The following is an 18,456-nucleotide window of genomic DNA, read 5'->3' on the forward strand; positions in this document are numbered from 1 at the left end:
TGCCAACCACTGCTCTTGTGCATGGCTGTTCCTTTGTTGCCTATGGTGTGTAAATAAGGCTTATGAATGTGTCTAGAATGCTAACATCCTTCTGCAAGGCTCAATCTCTGATGTGGGTTTTGTTCTGCTCATATAACAGTTATTTGTGATTAGCCTTGTGTAATATATCACCCTGTGTATGTGCAGCCCATTTCTCAGCCAAGGATTTTCAGGAACACCCCCACAAACTGATTTTTGGAAGTGCTGCCCTTGCTTGCCTCCCTCTGTCTCTGCTCCTTTTCCCAGTATACTGTAGGCATTTAATCATCCCCAAACTCTGATCTCTGCCTCCACAGCTCGGTGCAACTACAGTGATCTGCTTGGGCCACAGCCCTTGCAGCTAGGTCAGGAAATTGCCCTGAGGCAAAAAGTCTGGTATAGTGACAGTTCTCACGCAGTGAGTTTTCCATATTTCCTGGTTCACAACCTGACATAGTTAGCTTATAGTTGTTTATGAACAAGGACTAGACCAAGACCAGTTACTGTAAGCAGAAGATTGGGATCTTTTATTTTTAAATAACAAAATATAAATATCTAACAAGAATTTAATTAATGAAAAATCAATCTTATTTACTCACGTTAATGAAAATGCAAAGTTCATTTGATTTCATGTGTGGTTTGGTTGAGAAGTTTTCATTCACCAGATCCTATAATACATTTATTTGCTATTTTCTATGCTCTGCTTTCTTCTCTAGGGCAATTTTAGCCTCATGATGTTCTCGTTTTCTAGAAATGAGGCTATTAGAACTTAGATGTAAACATCCTTATACAATATTACCAAGAAAAATTAAAAAAAAATATATGCTGTTTATTCACTCTGATAAAGAAGAAAGACTCCTTTCATTCCAGAAGTCACCAGCATATATCTTCTTGTCTTTGACATGCTGTTAATTAGATGCTCAGGCTGTCATAACAAAAGACTGCCATAACATAAGCCACAGACTGGGTGGCTTAAACAACAGAAATTTATTTTCTCACCATTCTGAGGGCAAGAAATGTGAGACTAAGGTGCTGGCAGACTTGTTTTCTTGTGAGGGCTCTCCCTGGCTTGCAGAGAGTGCCGTCTCACTGTGTCTTCACATGGCCTTTACTCCAGGTGAGCATGGAGAGAGATAGGTCTCTGGTGTCTCTTCTTCTTATCAGGACATCAGTCATATGGGATTAGAGTCACCCCTTTATGACCTCATCTCACCTTTTTTACCTCTCTAAAGGGCTTGTCTCCAAATCCAACCACGTGGTGGGAGGAGATAGAGTTTCAACATATGAATTTTAAGGAAATAAAATTCAGTCCAGAACAACTAGAAACATAACTGATTTATTTCAGAGTATTTTCAGGGACTTGAACTGGAACTCAGCAACTAGATGTGTTGGTCCAGTAAAGAATTTAGTGTGTATTAATCCAGAACAAACCATTTTCTGAAGCTTAACCACATATAATACAAAACTTTTAACCTGAGTTCTAAATAGATTTCACAAGGTTTTTTTTTTTTTTTAATTCTTTGCAATGAATGAAAGATGCTTAAACTAAAAGGGACATTATAGAATTTACTTAAAAAGATTTGCTTTTTTTCATTTTACAGGCCCAACAACTTACTGATCTGGAACGAAAATTAGCTGTGGCCAAAATTGAGCTGGAGAAAGCAGCTCTTGACCGGGTAAGTTTACATCCATGAATCGTTACAACTTCAGTTTTAGCAGCAAAACTAGGGTATACCTATTGCTTCACTTGATTTATTTTTTTTTTAATTTTTTTTTTTAACGTTTATTTATTTTTGAGACAGAGAGAGACAGAGCATGAATGGGGGAGGGTCACAGAGAGAGGGAGACACAGAATCTGAAACAGGCTCCAGGCTCTGAGCTGTCAGCACAGAACCCGACGCGGGGCTCGAACTCACAGACCGCGAGATCATGACCTGAGCCGAAGTCGGACGCTTAACCAACCGAGCCACCCAGGCGCCCCTTCACTTGATTTATTAATGCAGTTCCAGATGCCATGCTTGGAAGATGGTTATAGAATTCATGAGTACTTGATATTCTCCTGGGAACCCAATTCTTTCCTTGTTTTTGCTGCTACAGTAAACTGACTCAAGGTTCAGCCTTGTGAGTTCATGGCTTCATTTTCCACCTTACTGGTACATTTGTTCTATAATACTACGAATAAACATGCTTGAAAGCACCAACAAAGATGCCATGTATTAACTCTGGTTGAATGAGTTATGAAACAAATGGAAGTAGTCATTGACACTTTATTTTGGAAATTTTAAATCAGAGTTCTGGAGGTAGAGTCATGAATCAGGAAGGTAGCTGTCCTAAACAAATCTGTCCTAACCAAGATAATGAAAGTGTGGGTGACTGTCCATCTTTAGGACAGCTTTTCTTAAACATAATTCATTGCCATGACAGTTGCATTTTTAAAGTTCACAAAGTTGTGCTGCCATCACCACTAATTCCAAAAGATTTTCTTCACCTCTTTTTACCCTACCTATTTCATTTTGGTTTTATTAATCTTTCATTGTGTTACGATTATGTGTTGCCAGGATAAACCACAACTCCAATATGATGCCTACCTGTGCTTTTCAGTACTCTTCATATGAGAGATACATGGAGACTAGGCCATTGGCATATGGAGAGGGAAACGTAGAGGAATAAATTGATTATATAATTCAGAATTATGGTATCTGGCAACATTTCTTAATGCCTCTCTTTTTTTCACTTTTAAATCAAGTTTATAAAATTATAGTAAGTAAATATGCCTTTATTCTATAATTCATTCAGAACAAAAGAGTAGAGTTATTTTAAAATAATCTCTTTGTTTCCTCACACCCATTTATCAAATACCCAATGCAATTTTCTGTAATACTTAGGTCATATATCTAGCACATGTTAATATAGGAAACTCTGAATCTGAGAAATCAATCATAGCATTTTAGACTTAAGGAGACAAACACCACATTATTCTCCATCAAAATCTTGGAAAGTAACAGGGCTATCCAGGAGTAATCTGCATTTTACTAGGCCTTCAACACATCCCCCTGAGATCAATTCTTGATTGGATTGGAATTATCAGCCATAATTCTGTCTAACATTGGAAAGGTAGACCCTTTCTTGTGGAAGATATCATCTGGGGAATTTTTGGTTCATTTATACACAGTATTTGACATGTAATGAAAGCATTCTAGACATGTGGAGAGGGAATACAATCTGATCAGTATACAAAAAGAAAACAAGGAAAGCATAACTGGAACTGATTCAGAGACTGAAATGAGAAAACAAAAATTTTACAAAGATGTGTGTGTGTCACAATAGTGGAAAGTAATCAAAACAGAAAAAAAAGATAAAATATTTCACTAAACTCAGAATCTATAAAAATCAGGTAGATATTCTAGAATTAGAACAATATAATGCACATAATTAAGACTTTAATGCTGTTCAGTAGAAGATTGGATGATTGGACATAATAGAACTGAAGACAAGTAAAATGTAAGGACAGTTAATGTCCAATACCTTTACTAATATAGAGAAGGTACAGATAAGTGGGAAGTAAATAGAAAGAGAATAAGAAATTTATATCAATTCAAAAAAAAAAAATAAAGTATTTATAACTGTTGTCCCAGAAAGAATGACAAACAGAAGCAATATTTGTAGGGATAATGACTTAAAAATTTTCCACATGGAAAATTATAGATCAGTCCAAGAGACAGATGTCACAATCCTAAATCAATATGTAAACAGCAATATTCTTTTAAATTGTGTATAAATTTTTAAAAGTACACTTAAGACCCATGCACTTTTTTCATTATCTTCTATATTTCACTGCAATTTATTAACAAAAGGTACTTAACTTTAGAAAATTTTAAATGTGAATAAAAACAATGAGATGTCATCTCAACACCATCAAATTGGTAAAAATTAAAAAGCCTGATGGTACCAAATTCTGATAGACTAGTGGTGGGAGTATAATTATTAAATCAGTATAAATGTATGTATCCTAGAATTTGCACTATCCCTATGTGCTTGGAAACATGCATAAAGACATTGAATACAATAATGTTTGTATTAATAACAAATTGAAATAATTTAAATGTTTACTGTTAGAATTAGCATATACATTTTATATATTTTCCATACTTACATTTTCAAATAGTAATCAAAATTTAATATTAATGAATAAATATAAAGACATTTATATCAATATTGATACATCTGTAACATATACTGTTGAGTAAAAATATTCAGAATTATATATATAGTATTCAACAATTGTTCAAATACACAAATCACATTTTGTTTTGATTATATATCAGACTAATAGCTGAAGTAGAAAAATACATATCAAATTCAAGGACCCAACTGCCTTGGGGAAAGATGGAGTAAAATAACACTAAGAATGCTTTAAAATACTTCTAATAATTGTATAAATTCTCTAGTAATTGTATAGACACAGATAAATAGTCTTTAATTCATGTACACACATATGTATATTGTACATATTATATACATGCATCATGTTGTATATGCACTGTATATATACGTTAGATACATATAATATATGCCGTGTGTGTGTGTATATTACCAATATGTATATGCATGTTTCATATGTATTTTATAAAATTATAATAAATACCATATGTGACAAATATATATAATAAACATGATGCTTTTTAACATTTAATTCAGATTGATATTTACCTGATATTTGTTATATTGTTCTCTATATACCCCTATATTTTTCAAAATAAGTTACATTAAAAAATAAAGAAAGCATGCTATCTCCTGTCAAGAGCTTTCCATTTTGGAGATCACAGCATAGCAACCATTTTATTTTAAAAAATAAACACGTAAGATGATCATAGACTTGCTTTGAAATTATACACTGTATACATTTAGCAGTTTTCTAAGGAAAAGAGGTTGCCTTCAACTATGGGTGTTTTGATACAGGATAGAGTAGATGGAATATTTCAGGCAGATTCATTATGGAGTTCTTAAGGTATCTCCCTTCTATGCAGTAGCTGTGAAGAACCAGGCTAAAATTCTACTTCCCAGGTACTTGGGTCTCACGTAGGCATTACCACATATGGCCAAAAACAATTACATAGCTAACATAGCTAACTTTTCAAACAGGATATCCAGAAGGTATTATACTAACAAATTAGTAAGGGCATTTTGTGAATTCTAATGATATTGCTTCTTAAGGTTTAGATCTTTGACAATGAGGCTTTTGAATGAACAACTAGATATTTTAACAACTCCATTCCTTTGTGACTGTCTTATTTTGTGTTTTTCCGAGTATTTAAAATAATATTTAGTAGTTTTGAGGAAACCTGCATGGTATTTTGTAAGTGAGGTCAAGTATAATTCATGTTACCAAGATTCCAGCTTTATGAGATTTTTTTTAATTTATGAAAAAAGAAGTTTATACTAATTTATGTTAATGTATGTTGACTATATCCAACTCATGCTATAAAATACTAGTTTTTAAAAAGGGAAAAAGTCTTTACAGAGTTGAGAGAATCAGAAAATCAGAATACATATGATCCTAAAATTCAACTAGACCATTAAAAAAAAAATTTTTTTTAATCCTTTCCCTGGACATCCCTGCCACAATCTCTATAACATGCTTTACGTCCTGGGAAGACACTGGATTCCTATGACCCTGAGCCAGTCCAGCCTCCTCTAAGTTTTTAACAATTCTGTTAGAATGTTCTCCCTTACGTTAAATCTTTTCCCTGGTTTGACTTCAAATAATCCACTTAGTCAGGTTTGAAATGGCTACATAGGTTTGACATGCCAGTCCTGTGACTACCACCAGTAGGATGTATGGGAAACCGAAAACATGTATGAATCATGGTCTGGGATTCCACACCTCTCACATTTCATTGGGCACCAAAAATTAGGAAATACTTGTTTGCAGAGCTAGGAGGTCTCCGAAGCACAGAGAATGAATATTTTAAGTACTTGTGGGTTGTATAAACTGGTATGGTTACATAATACTTCATGGGCAAATTATAATTTGGCCTTAGTCACAGAACCCCAGGTTAACGTAGTTTTTGTGTTTTTTTTTCCCACCTTTGTCTTACCCATTCTATGCTTTTCTCCACCCCATCTCTATCCATTCCCCACTTAGGTGTGCCTAGCTCACACCGTGCCACAGTCTGGATTCAGCAGGAGAGGCTTGATATTGCAGTATTTATATAAAGGTCTCCAGAATCAGTCTACCTGTGTTCAAATCATAAGTCTTCCACTGAATGACCATGTTCAAATTCCTCAAACTCCTTATGCTTCACTGCAAAATGGAATAATAATAAAACTTACTTTATAAGGGTAGTGACAAAACTATATGCATCCAACAAAAAAAAAAGTACTGAGAACTTTTGGCATATGGAAAACCCTCAGTGAGCATAGTAATTATTAATATGAGTGAGTGAGATCATAGACACTGCCTCTCTGTGGTGACAGGTTTTTCTCTGTAACCTTCAGGATCTTGTCACTGTTTTTGCTACAGTAAACTAGAAATGCATTTTGTATTACTGGAGGTCGGTTTCAACAAATCTCTTGTACCATATGTATGAGGCTCATAAACTGCAGTCATAAAGGCCGGTGGAAATGCTAGCTCACTTCAAAATGGATAAAAAGTACAGTTTAATGAAATTGCTCTCCACCTCTCTCCATCATCTTTATATGAGACTTTTTTTTTTTACTCTCTTCAGTTGCCTAGTGCTCAAGAATGTTATATCTGGGCTTCAAATAACCTTAAATACCTCATAAATATTATGAAAACACCTTCACACTCTAACGTGGTTCTCACGACATGTTTAATAAAAGAAGTTTCAGTTTACTATCCCAATATACACAATAATAATCTCAAGATCTAAGAATCAACCTTGGTTTTGCAAACAATTATTTATTTGGCAATATCTTATGAATTATAGTTAGCCTCAGCTACTGGCCTGTAAAAAATAAAAGCTTTATGGTATGGAAATCTATCTCTCAAACTTTCCTATTAAAAAAAGTTTCCCTTGCGTTGGACCCTCACAAAATTTTGCCCAGGAAAGCATACTCTATTACATTCATAGCAAAGATGACACACGTTAGGCAATCTTCAGAGATTCCCAGGACTAAGTAGGAAAAGAAGAACAAGTCGTCTTGTCATATGTGTCTGACGCATAGCAGGAGTATAATAGGTCGTTATTGAGTAACTAGATAAATGAAGATACAATGTCGTAAATTAATGAACAAGCTATTTATCTCTCCACCTAGAGCAGAGAATCAAAACTGTCAAAATGGCCTTACAGGATTCATAGAGTTGATTTCATGGCAGAAATAAAAGTTAAGGCGAGAACATTTGGATTCACAGCCCTTCGTAGTCTTTGCAAAGCCAGCAGTCTATATTGCACCCAGATATCTCTGAGGACCTCACACCTTAATGTAAATGAATTAAGAGAGGCATGAATAATGTCTTGTGAATTTCTGTCTATTAGGAAGTGAGAAATTAGAGGCACAGTTGTCCTTGCAAGGTATATCTTGTTCCCAGGAAAAAAAGCGCATTTTTCTGAGAAGAGTCCTCCTATAGACACACACGAAATTGCCTTCTAAATCTCCCACCATGTTAAGATCATCTGTGTACACAATAATTTCTTATCAGCTTCACATACTATATAGCACAAGCACCAGTACTTTAATGTCCAAAATAATACTTTCTTTATACAATATACAGAATAAAATGAGAAATATTTCATATTTTCTCATGTAAAACAGCACCAGCCTATATCCTCTGGAGGGTTTGCCTTATTTATTAAATGAGCAAACATTTGTTGAGTTAGAAACTGGGATGCTTTACTGGCCATCAATGAAATTAAATTATAATGGATATAGATAAAACACTAACCATATAAACAATAAGGTAGTCTGCAATGACAACAAGGTTCCATAGGACTTAATGTAAGAAATGTGTCAGAGACTTTAAGGAAGGGGTATTCCTTGAAAGTCAGAGACTTTAAGGAAGGGGTATTCAGGGACTGTGTTTCCAAGAAGATAAGATGTGAACTGAGAGAGAAATTTTAAAGGAAGTTTTCTCGTAGATATTTGGAAAAGTGGTTGTGTAGGCACTAGAAACAGCAAGTGTAAAGGCTCTAGGATACAAATTCGTTTGGAATCTTTGATGGGCTATAAATAAAAGGCGTTGTGACAATCAGGTTTTTCTTAAAAAGTTTGCCTTTTACTATCATGTGGCAAAACAAACTGGGAAGAAGGGTTGGTGCAATGAGAAGAAAAGCAGGGCGAAAACAAGACTGACCTTAGGAGGGAATAGGTTGTAAGATCCTGGGCAAAATATACTTTATACAGTTTACATCGTATTTCATTAGGTGACATACTGTTAAGGTGAACTTCAAAATGAACAGTAGCCTTCAATTTCAAAACAGACTGCATCCAGTAGTATAAATGAAAATATAATGATGTTGTGGTATAGAATCATTTTCTGAGTCCTGCTCATGGAACTGGGTCAAGCCAAACCCTGCGTAGTATCCTTAACAGTCTCTCTTACGTCAGAGAAACTAGGAAGATGTTTTTGTGGCAGACAGCTGAGCAAATGAGGACAGGGTGGCTCACAGCCAACTGGGGTGTCTGGCAGGAAAAATCTACAGTGTAATCAAGGAGCAGAGACAGAATCTAAGGTAGCAGGTCAAGTTCTTATGGTTCAAAAAAGAAATAAAATCAGGAGGTGAGAGGTTAGGAATCGGTTGAAACAGAAGAGCAAAGATAATCCTACTACCGTGGCCATGAAAGGTGGTGAACTGGAGGTTGTGTCATTGTGATGTTGATTCTGTCATGTCAGGAGACCTATGCAAACAGATCAGATTATCGCACCAAGTTCGGATCATTAAAAATATAACATATATGTACCTCTCCCCACCTGTATTGTTCTAGTGGAAATTTTATCTTGCCTGAACAGCACTTGCTGGAAATTGATGTTCTAAGCTATTAACTTGATGCAGTTTATTATATAATTTCAGCATCCAAGTTCAGCCATTACTCAGAAATTTGTTTGCTATGGTGAAGTATACCTTAGGCCTGTTATAGATCCAACTTTTATATACATAGTGTATTTAGAGGGTCCAAGGTATGAATGCAGTGAATAAAATAACCATCATTCCTTCCTGCATGATCTGAGGTGATTGAAAGTCTACATTTCAGAGGCACATTAACCTTGAGTCTGGGCCCAAACCTGCTGACTCTGTCATATTAGCTCTATTTCCATTGTCTTGCTATAATATGTGGGACAGAAAACATATTTAAATTATTAAGTACTACCTGGAATATTTCACTTCTGACACAGCACACAATGCCATCATCTTCTAGTCCGTATTGAGGGAAAAAAAGAGTCAGCCGAGATTATAACAAAGCACCAGTAGGGAGAGAAATTTGAACGATTATTTCATTTTTTTTTTCATTGAGATAGCTTGTCACTCTCCTTCCTTGACATAGAGAAACAACACTTTCACTTAAGTGTTTAAGTGATTTATTCAAAACACTTTCTGGCGAGCCCCTTCTAATGTGTCAAGGATCATGTTAAGTGCTAAATACACAGTTTTGAACAAAATAGTCAATTTATACGTGTGTGTGTGTGTGTGTGTGTGTGTATATATACATGCATAAAAATTAAAAATTAGAGATAAATTATATGAAGAAGACCAATACATGATAGAATAGAAAGGAGAAAGGAAAGAAAGTAATGGGGTGGAAGAAGGACAGGAAGTTAGGGGCTCAGGCAAGCAGACAAAAGGGACCATTTTGAGGAAAAAGGTCATCATTCAACTTAGCCATGTCCTGTCCACTTAACAACACTCCTCCATCCTAGTTCTTATCAGATTTTTATGCTGTCTTAGATAACCTGTCAGGGAAATATTAATGAGAAGAAAATACACATTGGTTCTGTTTCTTATATATTTCCAAGTTGCTGCTCTTCTTGCTGCTTTGTTTTGTTTTTAATCTCTTGCTATCGCGAAATAGATGTCTTAACTGATGTTCTAGCAAGACATTGTTTCTCGTCTTCAAAAAAAATCTTGTCATGTACCACAGAAGAGTAGGAAGCTCAGAGGGAGACCTTGGGAAGGATCTACGCCATAGAACAGGAAAGAGGAGCAGACGCTACATGGAGGTGTATTCCTGGCATAGTGTATAAAAGACAGTAGATTTTTGAGGAGTATGCTACCTTACTGGGAAGACAATAGACTTCGCCATTCCACTGATCCGTGCATACACTGCATGTGCCGTCTCCACATGTGCCAGCTTGTCCAGGGATCTTGACCCCAGTAACTCATCTCTTCATCTCTCTTGCCCCAAACACCACATCTCATGTGTTGAGACGGATGGTTATGTAACATATTCCTATTTGGGCCTACATCCATACCCAAAATTATCCCTGAGTTACCATAAGATTCCTAAAAGTTGTAGGTCTCTATTTTGGCTCCGGGTGGGGGGTCGGGGTGGGGGGGTGGGTCTCTCTGTGATTTGTACTCAGCTTTATATTATTATTATTTTTTTACTCTATCAACTTTTAAAAATATTTTTAGCAGTGGAATCTGGTGGTAAGATGGGAGTTACAGATAGTTGTCTACATTAGTTCGGTCTGCCTTGTGATATAAAGCAGAAAAAAAATAAGTCTGAAAACCTTGAGCTTTCATTTCTTTAAAATAGTAATAATGATACCAGTTTCACAGTTGTTAGAAAACATAAACTTATTTCTCGCATGTGAAAGAGTTTGAAATACTGTGATATCCTATGCAAATATAAGAAAGTGTAAATTTTATAATTTACAATCACATCAGAGTAACAAGGCCCACTTAACAAGGCCCATAGGAAGTAAGAGTTTTATTAGAAACAAAATTTGTTTTCTCCAATATGTGGAGAAATTGAGTGGTGCTGCAGGCTAATCCGAGAAACACAGGGGCCTACATTGCCCCTGTGAATAATTTGTAGTAAAAGAGATTAATATTAATAGAAAGATGGCAGGTTTCTAAGGACATTTTCTACTTGAAGATGACCCTAGCATACATTGCCTTGCCAGCAAACTATCACTATTGAAATCATATCCATTCAAGTAACATGTCTCTCAATTTCAGTGTTCAAAATATATCATGAGACACAGCTCTTAAAAACAGACTGTGTGTGCATTAAACAGCACGTCATAGTGGAATTTAGAAGTTAAGCAATTACATTTGAAAATTGGTAGGCATTTGCGTGGGGAATGAGTGTAGGCTAGGAGGACAGGGAGAATCAAATCAAATAAAGTCAAGGACCACCAGAACCACATGTTAACAGTTGTCATCTCTCTCGTTTTTTTCCATAGGACTCACAGCTGAAAGCAATGAAAGAGACCGTCCATCTCTGCCTGTCAACTGTGTTCCGTAATCAACCGCCTCCCCCTTTGAGTCTAGCCAGGACAAATCCAACTCAGATGTCAGTTCCCCCTGGGACAATTGACAGTATGATTCCTGATGCAAGGACAAAAATCAAGGTACACTTTAGTCATGCTCTGAAAGTATAATCAAATAGTACACTGTCTTTATATTTTATTCTATGTGATCAGCAGAGTGGATCCAAGTAAGGTATCAAATTCACTGAAAGATTAGGAAGTAAGTAGAAGTTAGTAGCCCTTTGTAATGTCTTTGTGGTCACTTGGAGAACATTGGAAGACATCATTTTTTTCTAGAGAGTCAGTTGTTCTTTAGGCAAGATTACATAACTGTAAAATAATCGTCATTATTATTCTAAAATCTAAAATGATTTTAAAATAATATTTTAAGAGCATTTTATTTATAATAACTATAATCACTTAGTATTATAATTTAATACATTTCTCATTATATAATTTAATTTTATGTTACTTAATATCTTAATGATGATAATTATTTTATAATTTAAAATATCCTTTTTTAAAGGTCTATTTATTTATTTTGAGAGAGTACATGAGCAGGGGAGGGACAGAGAGAGAGGGAGAGGGAGAATCCCAAACAGACTCCCAACATGAGACTCAATCCCACAAACCATGAAATCACCTGAACTGAAATCAAGAGTCAGACGCTTGGGGTGCCTGGCTGGCTAAGTCGGCTGAGCGTCTGACTTTGACTCAGGTCGTCTCAAAATCTGTGAGTTTGAGCCCCACGTCGGACTCTGAGAGTTCAGAGCCTAGAGCCTGCCTCAGATTCATTGTCTCCCTCTCTCTCTGCCCCTCCCCTGATCACTGTCTCTCTCAAAAAATTAAATAAGCATTAAAAAAAATTAAAAATAAAGTTGGACGCTTAACTGACTGAGCCACCCAGGCACCCAAAGAAAACATCTTATATCACATACCAGTATACACCAGAAGCTTAATATGGAAAATACTTTCTCTTGGGCATAACCATTATCATTCCAAAAGTAGATAGTTTTTAAAAAAATTAAGTCCATAGTTTTCAACGCTTCCTACACGTGAGACTCACTTGAGATACTTGTAAGAAAATCCTCACCCTTGGTACTCGCCCCAAACCCATTAAATTATTTCTGGTTGGGCTCTACTCATCAGTAGCTTCTAAAAGCTCCCCAGGAGATTTTGCGAACGATTGAGTTAAGCAGAGCTTCCTCCAACTCTGCACCACCACACTCCCTTAGACAGGGCAGAGGGGCATTTGTTGCTTTTTGTTTCAGTTGTCAGAACCTCCTATTTACAGGCTCCCATTTAAATAAATCCTGACAATCTGAAAGAGTTATTACAGAAAGTTTAGTTTCAGGCAGTATATTTGAGAGTGCTGATTCTTTTATCACTTGCCTTAGGACACTTACTCTTACAATGAGTATTCTAGGGGCAGCTGGTGGCCAGTTGGGTAAGCGTCCGACTCTCGGTTTTGGCTCAGGTCATGATCTCACCCTTACTGACCAGGCTCAGTTACTGAGATGGGATGAGGCTCTGTCCGCGCAGAGCCTGCTTGGGATTCTCTCTCTCCCTGTCTCTCTCTCTGCTCCTCCCCTGCCCATGCACATGTGCACATGCTCTCTCTCTCTCTCTCTCAAAATAAATAAATAAACATTAAAAGCCCAGACACACCCGAGAACCACTGATGCAATTACACAGTGCTGTAGTACATTTGGAGCTTTTTTTTTTACTGCTTATTCTGATTCCCTACATTTGGATTAAAAGAGGTGTGCACAGATGGCAGATTAGAGAAATATTATTTTCTGAATCAAAAACAAGAAAAAAATCTAATGTTTTTAGCTGTTACCAATGTATGGACTGCACAGATTTAGTCTGTATAATCTCATGTTTCTCTGTCAAAAATCATTTAAAGTATGTATTTCCATTTAATCTTATTCTAGTTTTATTGTATACCTAAGGATCTCTAAAATGTTTAGGCCAATATTTTTCTTTATTTTTTCCTGCCTCTGAAAACTCTAGGTCTAAAGTGTTTATTTACTTAAACAAATTCAGGAAGAAAGTTGCATAATAATATATTTTTTATGTTTCGGAAAAACCCTGAAGAAATTCACTGAAACTGGTTACTGGTAAAATGCCCAGCTTCTCACACAATGTTACCCACCCACCAGGAAGCCACACTCTACTTCCTTACTGTTGGTCTAAGGGAGGAGCAAAGGTTCAGCCTTATTAAATCTGATGACTTTGGGCAAAGCACTTTGTAATTCTGTGGGCACACAACACTTGTCTCCAAGTCAAAATATGTTTGTTTAGGCCCAATTAAAACTGGGCTCTCTATGACCCTGACTGTGTGAAGGAAATTACTGATTGTTACTTACCTGATTTACTATGAATAAATGTAGGTCCTGTCATTGAAATAAATAATAAATATTTATTATTTCCCTTGGCTTATCACAGAAAAAGGTAGGAAGCATTTAGATGAGCCTGGTTTAGGAATTGCTCATTTCTCAAAAAACAATAACAGAAAAATCCAATTGCTTAAGATAAAATTCAGTAAATCTAAGTTGATGTATTGTGGAGCATTCTAGTTTATGGATTGGCATTAAAAGCTTCTCTACGGTTTCTGGTTTGTCCTCATTCTTTATCTTTTCATTAGTGGTGGAGATTGTATTTTATGTATACTTGGGGCTTAATCTCTATGCAGGCACCTCAGATAACGTTTTAAAAATCCTGAATGGTATGATATCATATGGGGTGTATATAAGAGAAACCCTTCAGTCATGGAACCTTTTCTCTATATATATTAAAAAGGAACTTAAATTTTTTTTTAATGTTTACTTATTTTTGAGATAGAGATAGAAAGAGAGAGCACAAGTGGGGAGGGCAGAGAGGGAGACACAGAATATGAGGCAGGCTCCAGGCCCTGGGCTGTCAGCACAGAGTCTGATGCAGGGCTTGAGCTCCTAAATCAGGAGATCATGACCTGAGCCGAAGTCGGACACTTAGCCAACTGAGCCACCCGGGCAAAAATGGAACGTTTAAATGAGGGCATTTAACAGGTACATCTTCAGAATTGGCTAACTGCAGCCACGGGGACATGGTGATGGTATGCCTGTATAATTGTGAGAGGCTCGCATCACTTGCCCTCTCTATGCTTCACTTTCCTCAGTGCCTAGCAGAGTGTTGTTGTGACATGAACATTACAAATACGGGCTCCTAAATTTCTTACTTTGGCTCACGTCATGATCTCGAGGCTCGTGAGTTCTCTGCTGCCAGCACAGAGCCTGCTTCAGATCCTTTGCACCCCCCGCTTTCTCTGCCCCTCCCTTTAAATGTTTTAAATAAACATTAAAAAATAAAAATAAAAACAAATAATCCCCATTTCCACGATTTATGACTGGTCTCATCTTCTTCCATTTGGTTTCTTAAATCTTCAACTTTTGAATGCTTTTTCCTGAAATCTGTGAAACATTTTCAGGTAAGCTATTTTCAACTCACATCTGGAAACAGACAAAATGCCCCCACCCCTCCCCCCAAAAAATGTCATTTTATTTTATTTTTCTGAAAGAAGATTGATAATTCAGTCAAAATTGTCATTGTATTATCCATGTGTGTGTATATGCATATGTGATTCATACATACATACATATATTATAATATACACATTATTACAATAAATGTAATATACACATTATTACATTAAATATATATATTGTTCACTGTGGATTTTAAAAGCACAGATTTCATTAGGTGGGAAGTTCAATATTACACGAATCTACTAGCAAAAACCTAAAAAATAATTAGTGTGTTGATAACCTCCACTTTTTTAATTCTGGAAGATGCCTTTTATGTTTCTGCTGAGAACCCTCAGTCAGGTCAGTCAGCCTCTTTTCCTTCATTATATTCTCCATTCTCTGCTTCTCTCTAATCTGAGTGAATTTTTTCTTAACCCTCCAAGTTAAAATTACTTATCTCTATTCTCAGTGCTTTGATAGCACGGTGTTTATCCCTCACAGCTCTTGGTCATACATTGAATACAGTGATGGCTACATATTCCTCTCTCCTTAAAGGAAATGACTGTGCTTTAGCTCCATGATTTGCTCTACATTTGTCAGTGTCCAGAATGATGTTTCTACAGAATTCATTTGAAATGACACTTGCTGTGTTTCCAGCCAGTTTGGGCTGTTACCACAAAATGCCATAGACTAGGTGCCTTAAATAACAGACACTAATTTCTCACAGTTCTGGAGGCTGTGAAGCCCAAGATCAAGGTGGTCCCAGATTCAGTTCTTGATAAGGGTCCTTCTTCTCTATTGTAGACAGCTGCCTTCTAGCTAAGTGCTCAAATGGTCTTTCTTAGACGTGTGTGAATGGGAAGAGATCTCTCTCTCTCTCTCTCTCTCTCTCTCTCTCTCTCTCTCTTTATATTCTTTATAAGGGCACTAATCCCAGCATGAGAACCCCACCATCAGGACTTAATCTAAACCTAATTACCTTCAGAAGGACCATCTTCTAATACCATCATATTGGGGGTTAGGGCTTTAACAGGAATTTTAGAGGACACAAATACTCGATCCATAGCAGTGCTCCTCTTCTTGGATATATTCCTTATTTGGAAGTTAGAGAACATATATTATTGAGTGCTCATTATGGGCTTATTATTCAATTAAATTGTTTTCCATATGTAAGACAGGCCTGGGATCATCATTGGGGATGCAAATTTGAAATCACACAACCCTGACCTTTTGGACTCTGAAGGCTAATTCTCTGTAAAGAGAGAGGGGAGAAAAAATGCAAGGGGTATGTGGTTGGTCAGGACTTTGTTTGTTTTTAGTATTTAGAATTCAATAGCTTTCATTAAAGATAAAAACTAAGGAGACTTGGATTCAAAAGCACATGAGATTATGTCTTTGTTATGAGATTATGTATTTTTTATGTAGAAAATGTTCCAACAGAGAGGCAAAGAGCAAAGGTTCAAGCCAGTAGCTCTGATCCGCATTTGAATAAAATAACTCTAAAGTGCAGTGGAAACAAACAAACAAGTGACACTCTATTTCATTGATCCATGCAGGAGATGACGGTGATCTGATCTAGGGTGCAGAAATGGGCACAGGGTTCCAGAGCTAATGGGGGCATAGAACTGCTATATATAAGTGGGATCCATAAAGGCAGGAAGTGAAGAACACTCAATGCTTGCATTCATTCACTGTGATGCAAAAGGCAAGAGGAGAACTCAAATTGGTTTGTTTTTCAACATGCTAAGTGTTTGAGGTCTGTCATGCAATCAAATGTCTGTATGCAGCAGACATTAAACATTTGAATCTGAAATTCAGGGAAGACATCTGAGTGCAAATAAAGGATTTAGCATTATCACCGTGGATGGCAATTAAATGTTGGAAGTAGATTAAGTTGCCTGATAAGACAGTGTGGAGTGAAAACAGATGAGAACCAAAAGGACATCAGAGAAGAGACATGACTTAAGTATGGTTTTATGTGTAGTTTAATAGTGGAATGTTTATGGTAAAAGAGCACCTCTTACTTTTCATTGGGATATCCTCTCTTTATTATATACATTTGGGCTGAGGACCATGACATTTTCATGCCATTGTTACCAGTACAAAACAACAGAATATGCGAGCCATTTTGTATATTTAGAAATGTGAATATTCCATGGCTCATACCTGCTTTTAAAAGCTAACTGCTGGGGCGCCTGGGTGCCTCAGTTGGGTGGGCATCTGACTTCGACTCAGGTCATGATCCTGTGGTCTGTGCATCAGGCTCTGTGCTGACAGCTCAGAGCTTGGAGCCTGCTTTAGATTCTGTCTCCCTTTCTCTCTCTGCCCCTCCCCCACTCACCTTCTGTCTCTCCCTTTCTCAAAAATAAATAAACATTAAAAAAAATTTCTTTTAATTTTTTTTTTTCAACATTTATTTATTTTTGGGACAGAGAGAGACAGAGCATGAACGGGGGAGGGGCAGAGAGAGAGGGAGACACAGAATCGGAAACAGGCTCCAGGCTCTGAGCCATCAGCCCAGAGCCTGACGCGGGGCTCGAACTCACGGACTGCGAGATCGTGACCTGGCTGAAGTCGGACGCCCAACCGACTGCGCCACCCAGGCGCCCCAAAAAAAATTTCTTTTAAAGCCAACTGATAAATTTTCAGAATTTGACCTAGTCAGCTCTTAAACCACAGCCCTTATTAAATATTAATTATATACACTTACAATTAAGTAAAATTTACTATAAGCAAACATGGTAAATACCAAAACTACCACATTATGATATTATCTCTTTTCTTGAGAATATTATGTCTTTTGGGTCCAGAGAGTGAAAATACTACAGCGCTGTGCCACTGATACCTTTCCAATTCATATCCAATAATATCAAGTTGATAGATTGAAAAATGAGTAGTATTTATGCCATTGAAATTGACAAACACTACAAATCAGGGTTCTTCTAACCCCAGAGTTAGTAAATAACACTAACCGTGTATGTATGAGTGTGGCTTATGTGTTTGTGCGTTGAATGTTTAGGATAGGTCTACTGTGCATCATAATATACAAACAATATGTGATCAACATATTTATTTTTGTCTTCTGTTTATGTGGTAGAGCTACATGAATACTAAGTGCTCAGTAAAGGCAAAATAGTTATTTTTAAAAACTGTTTGTTCAATTAATGACATGTTCTGAAAAAAACTTAACAATTTTTATGTATTTATTATACTGTTTCCCTTAATTATTTTCATTTTATTATAAAGTATTAAATGTGACTTTGTGTAATTTAGGAAATATATAAGTGTATGAGGAAGAACAGGAGGCATATTACTAAAAGGTCTACTTTTAGGTGAAATAATACGAATTCCTAATACAGCAATGCCATTGGTGTTTACAGTTGCATGATATGGAGGTTAAGAGCTAGGATTCACTTTACGTGGAGGTAATGATGTTTACCTCTGAGCGTTTCTGGAAACATTAAATAAGATGAGAAAAATGCCAGACACAGACCT

The 18,456-nt window shown here is 36.4% G+C and overlaps 1 protein-coding gene across 3 annotated transcripts in view; it reads left to right on the forward strand.

Moving 5' to 3' along the window:
• LUZP2 (leucine zipper protein 2) overlaps window positions 1–18,456 on the forward strand; it is a 490,860-nt gene that overhangs the window by 408,498 nt on the left and 63,906 nt on the right. For all 3 annotated transcript variants that reach the window (XM_042906257.1, XM_042906255.1, XM_042906256.1), the window contains exons 8-9: window positions 1,620–1,694; window positions 11,387–11,554. In XM_042906257.1, coding sequence (XP_042762191.1) covers window positions 1,620–1,694; window positions 11,387–11,554 — 243 coding nt within the window. The remainder of the gene's footprint in view (window positions 1–1,619; window positions 1,695–11,386; window positions 11,555–18,456) is intronic.

Source organism: Panthera leo, chromosome D1 (genome assembly GCF_018350215.1).
Source record: "Panthera leo isolate Ple1 chromosome D1, P.leo_Ple1_pat1.1, whole genome shotgun sequence".
NCBI classification, from domain to species: domain Eukaryota; kingdom Metazoa; phylum Chordata; class Mammalia; order Carnivora; family Felidae; genus Panthera; species Panthera leo.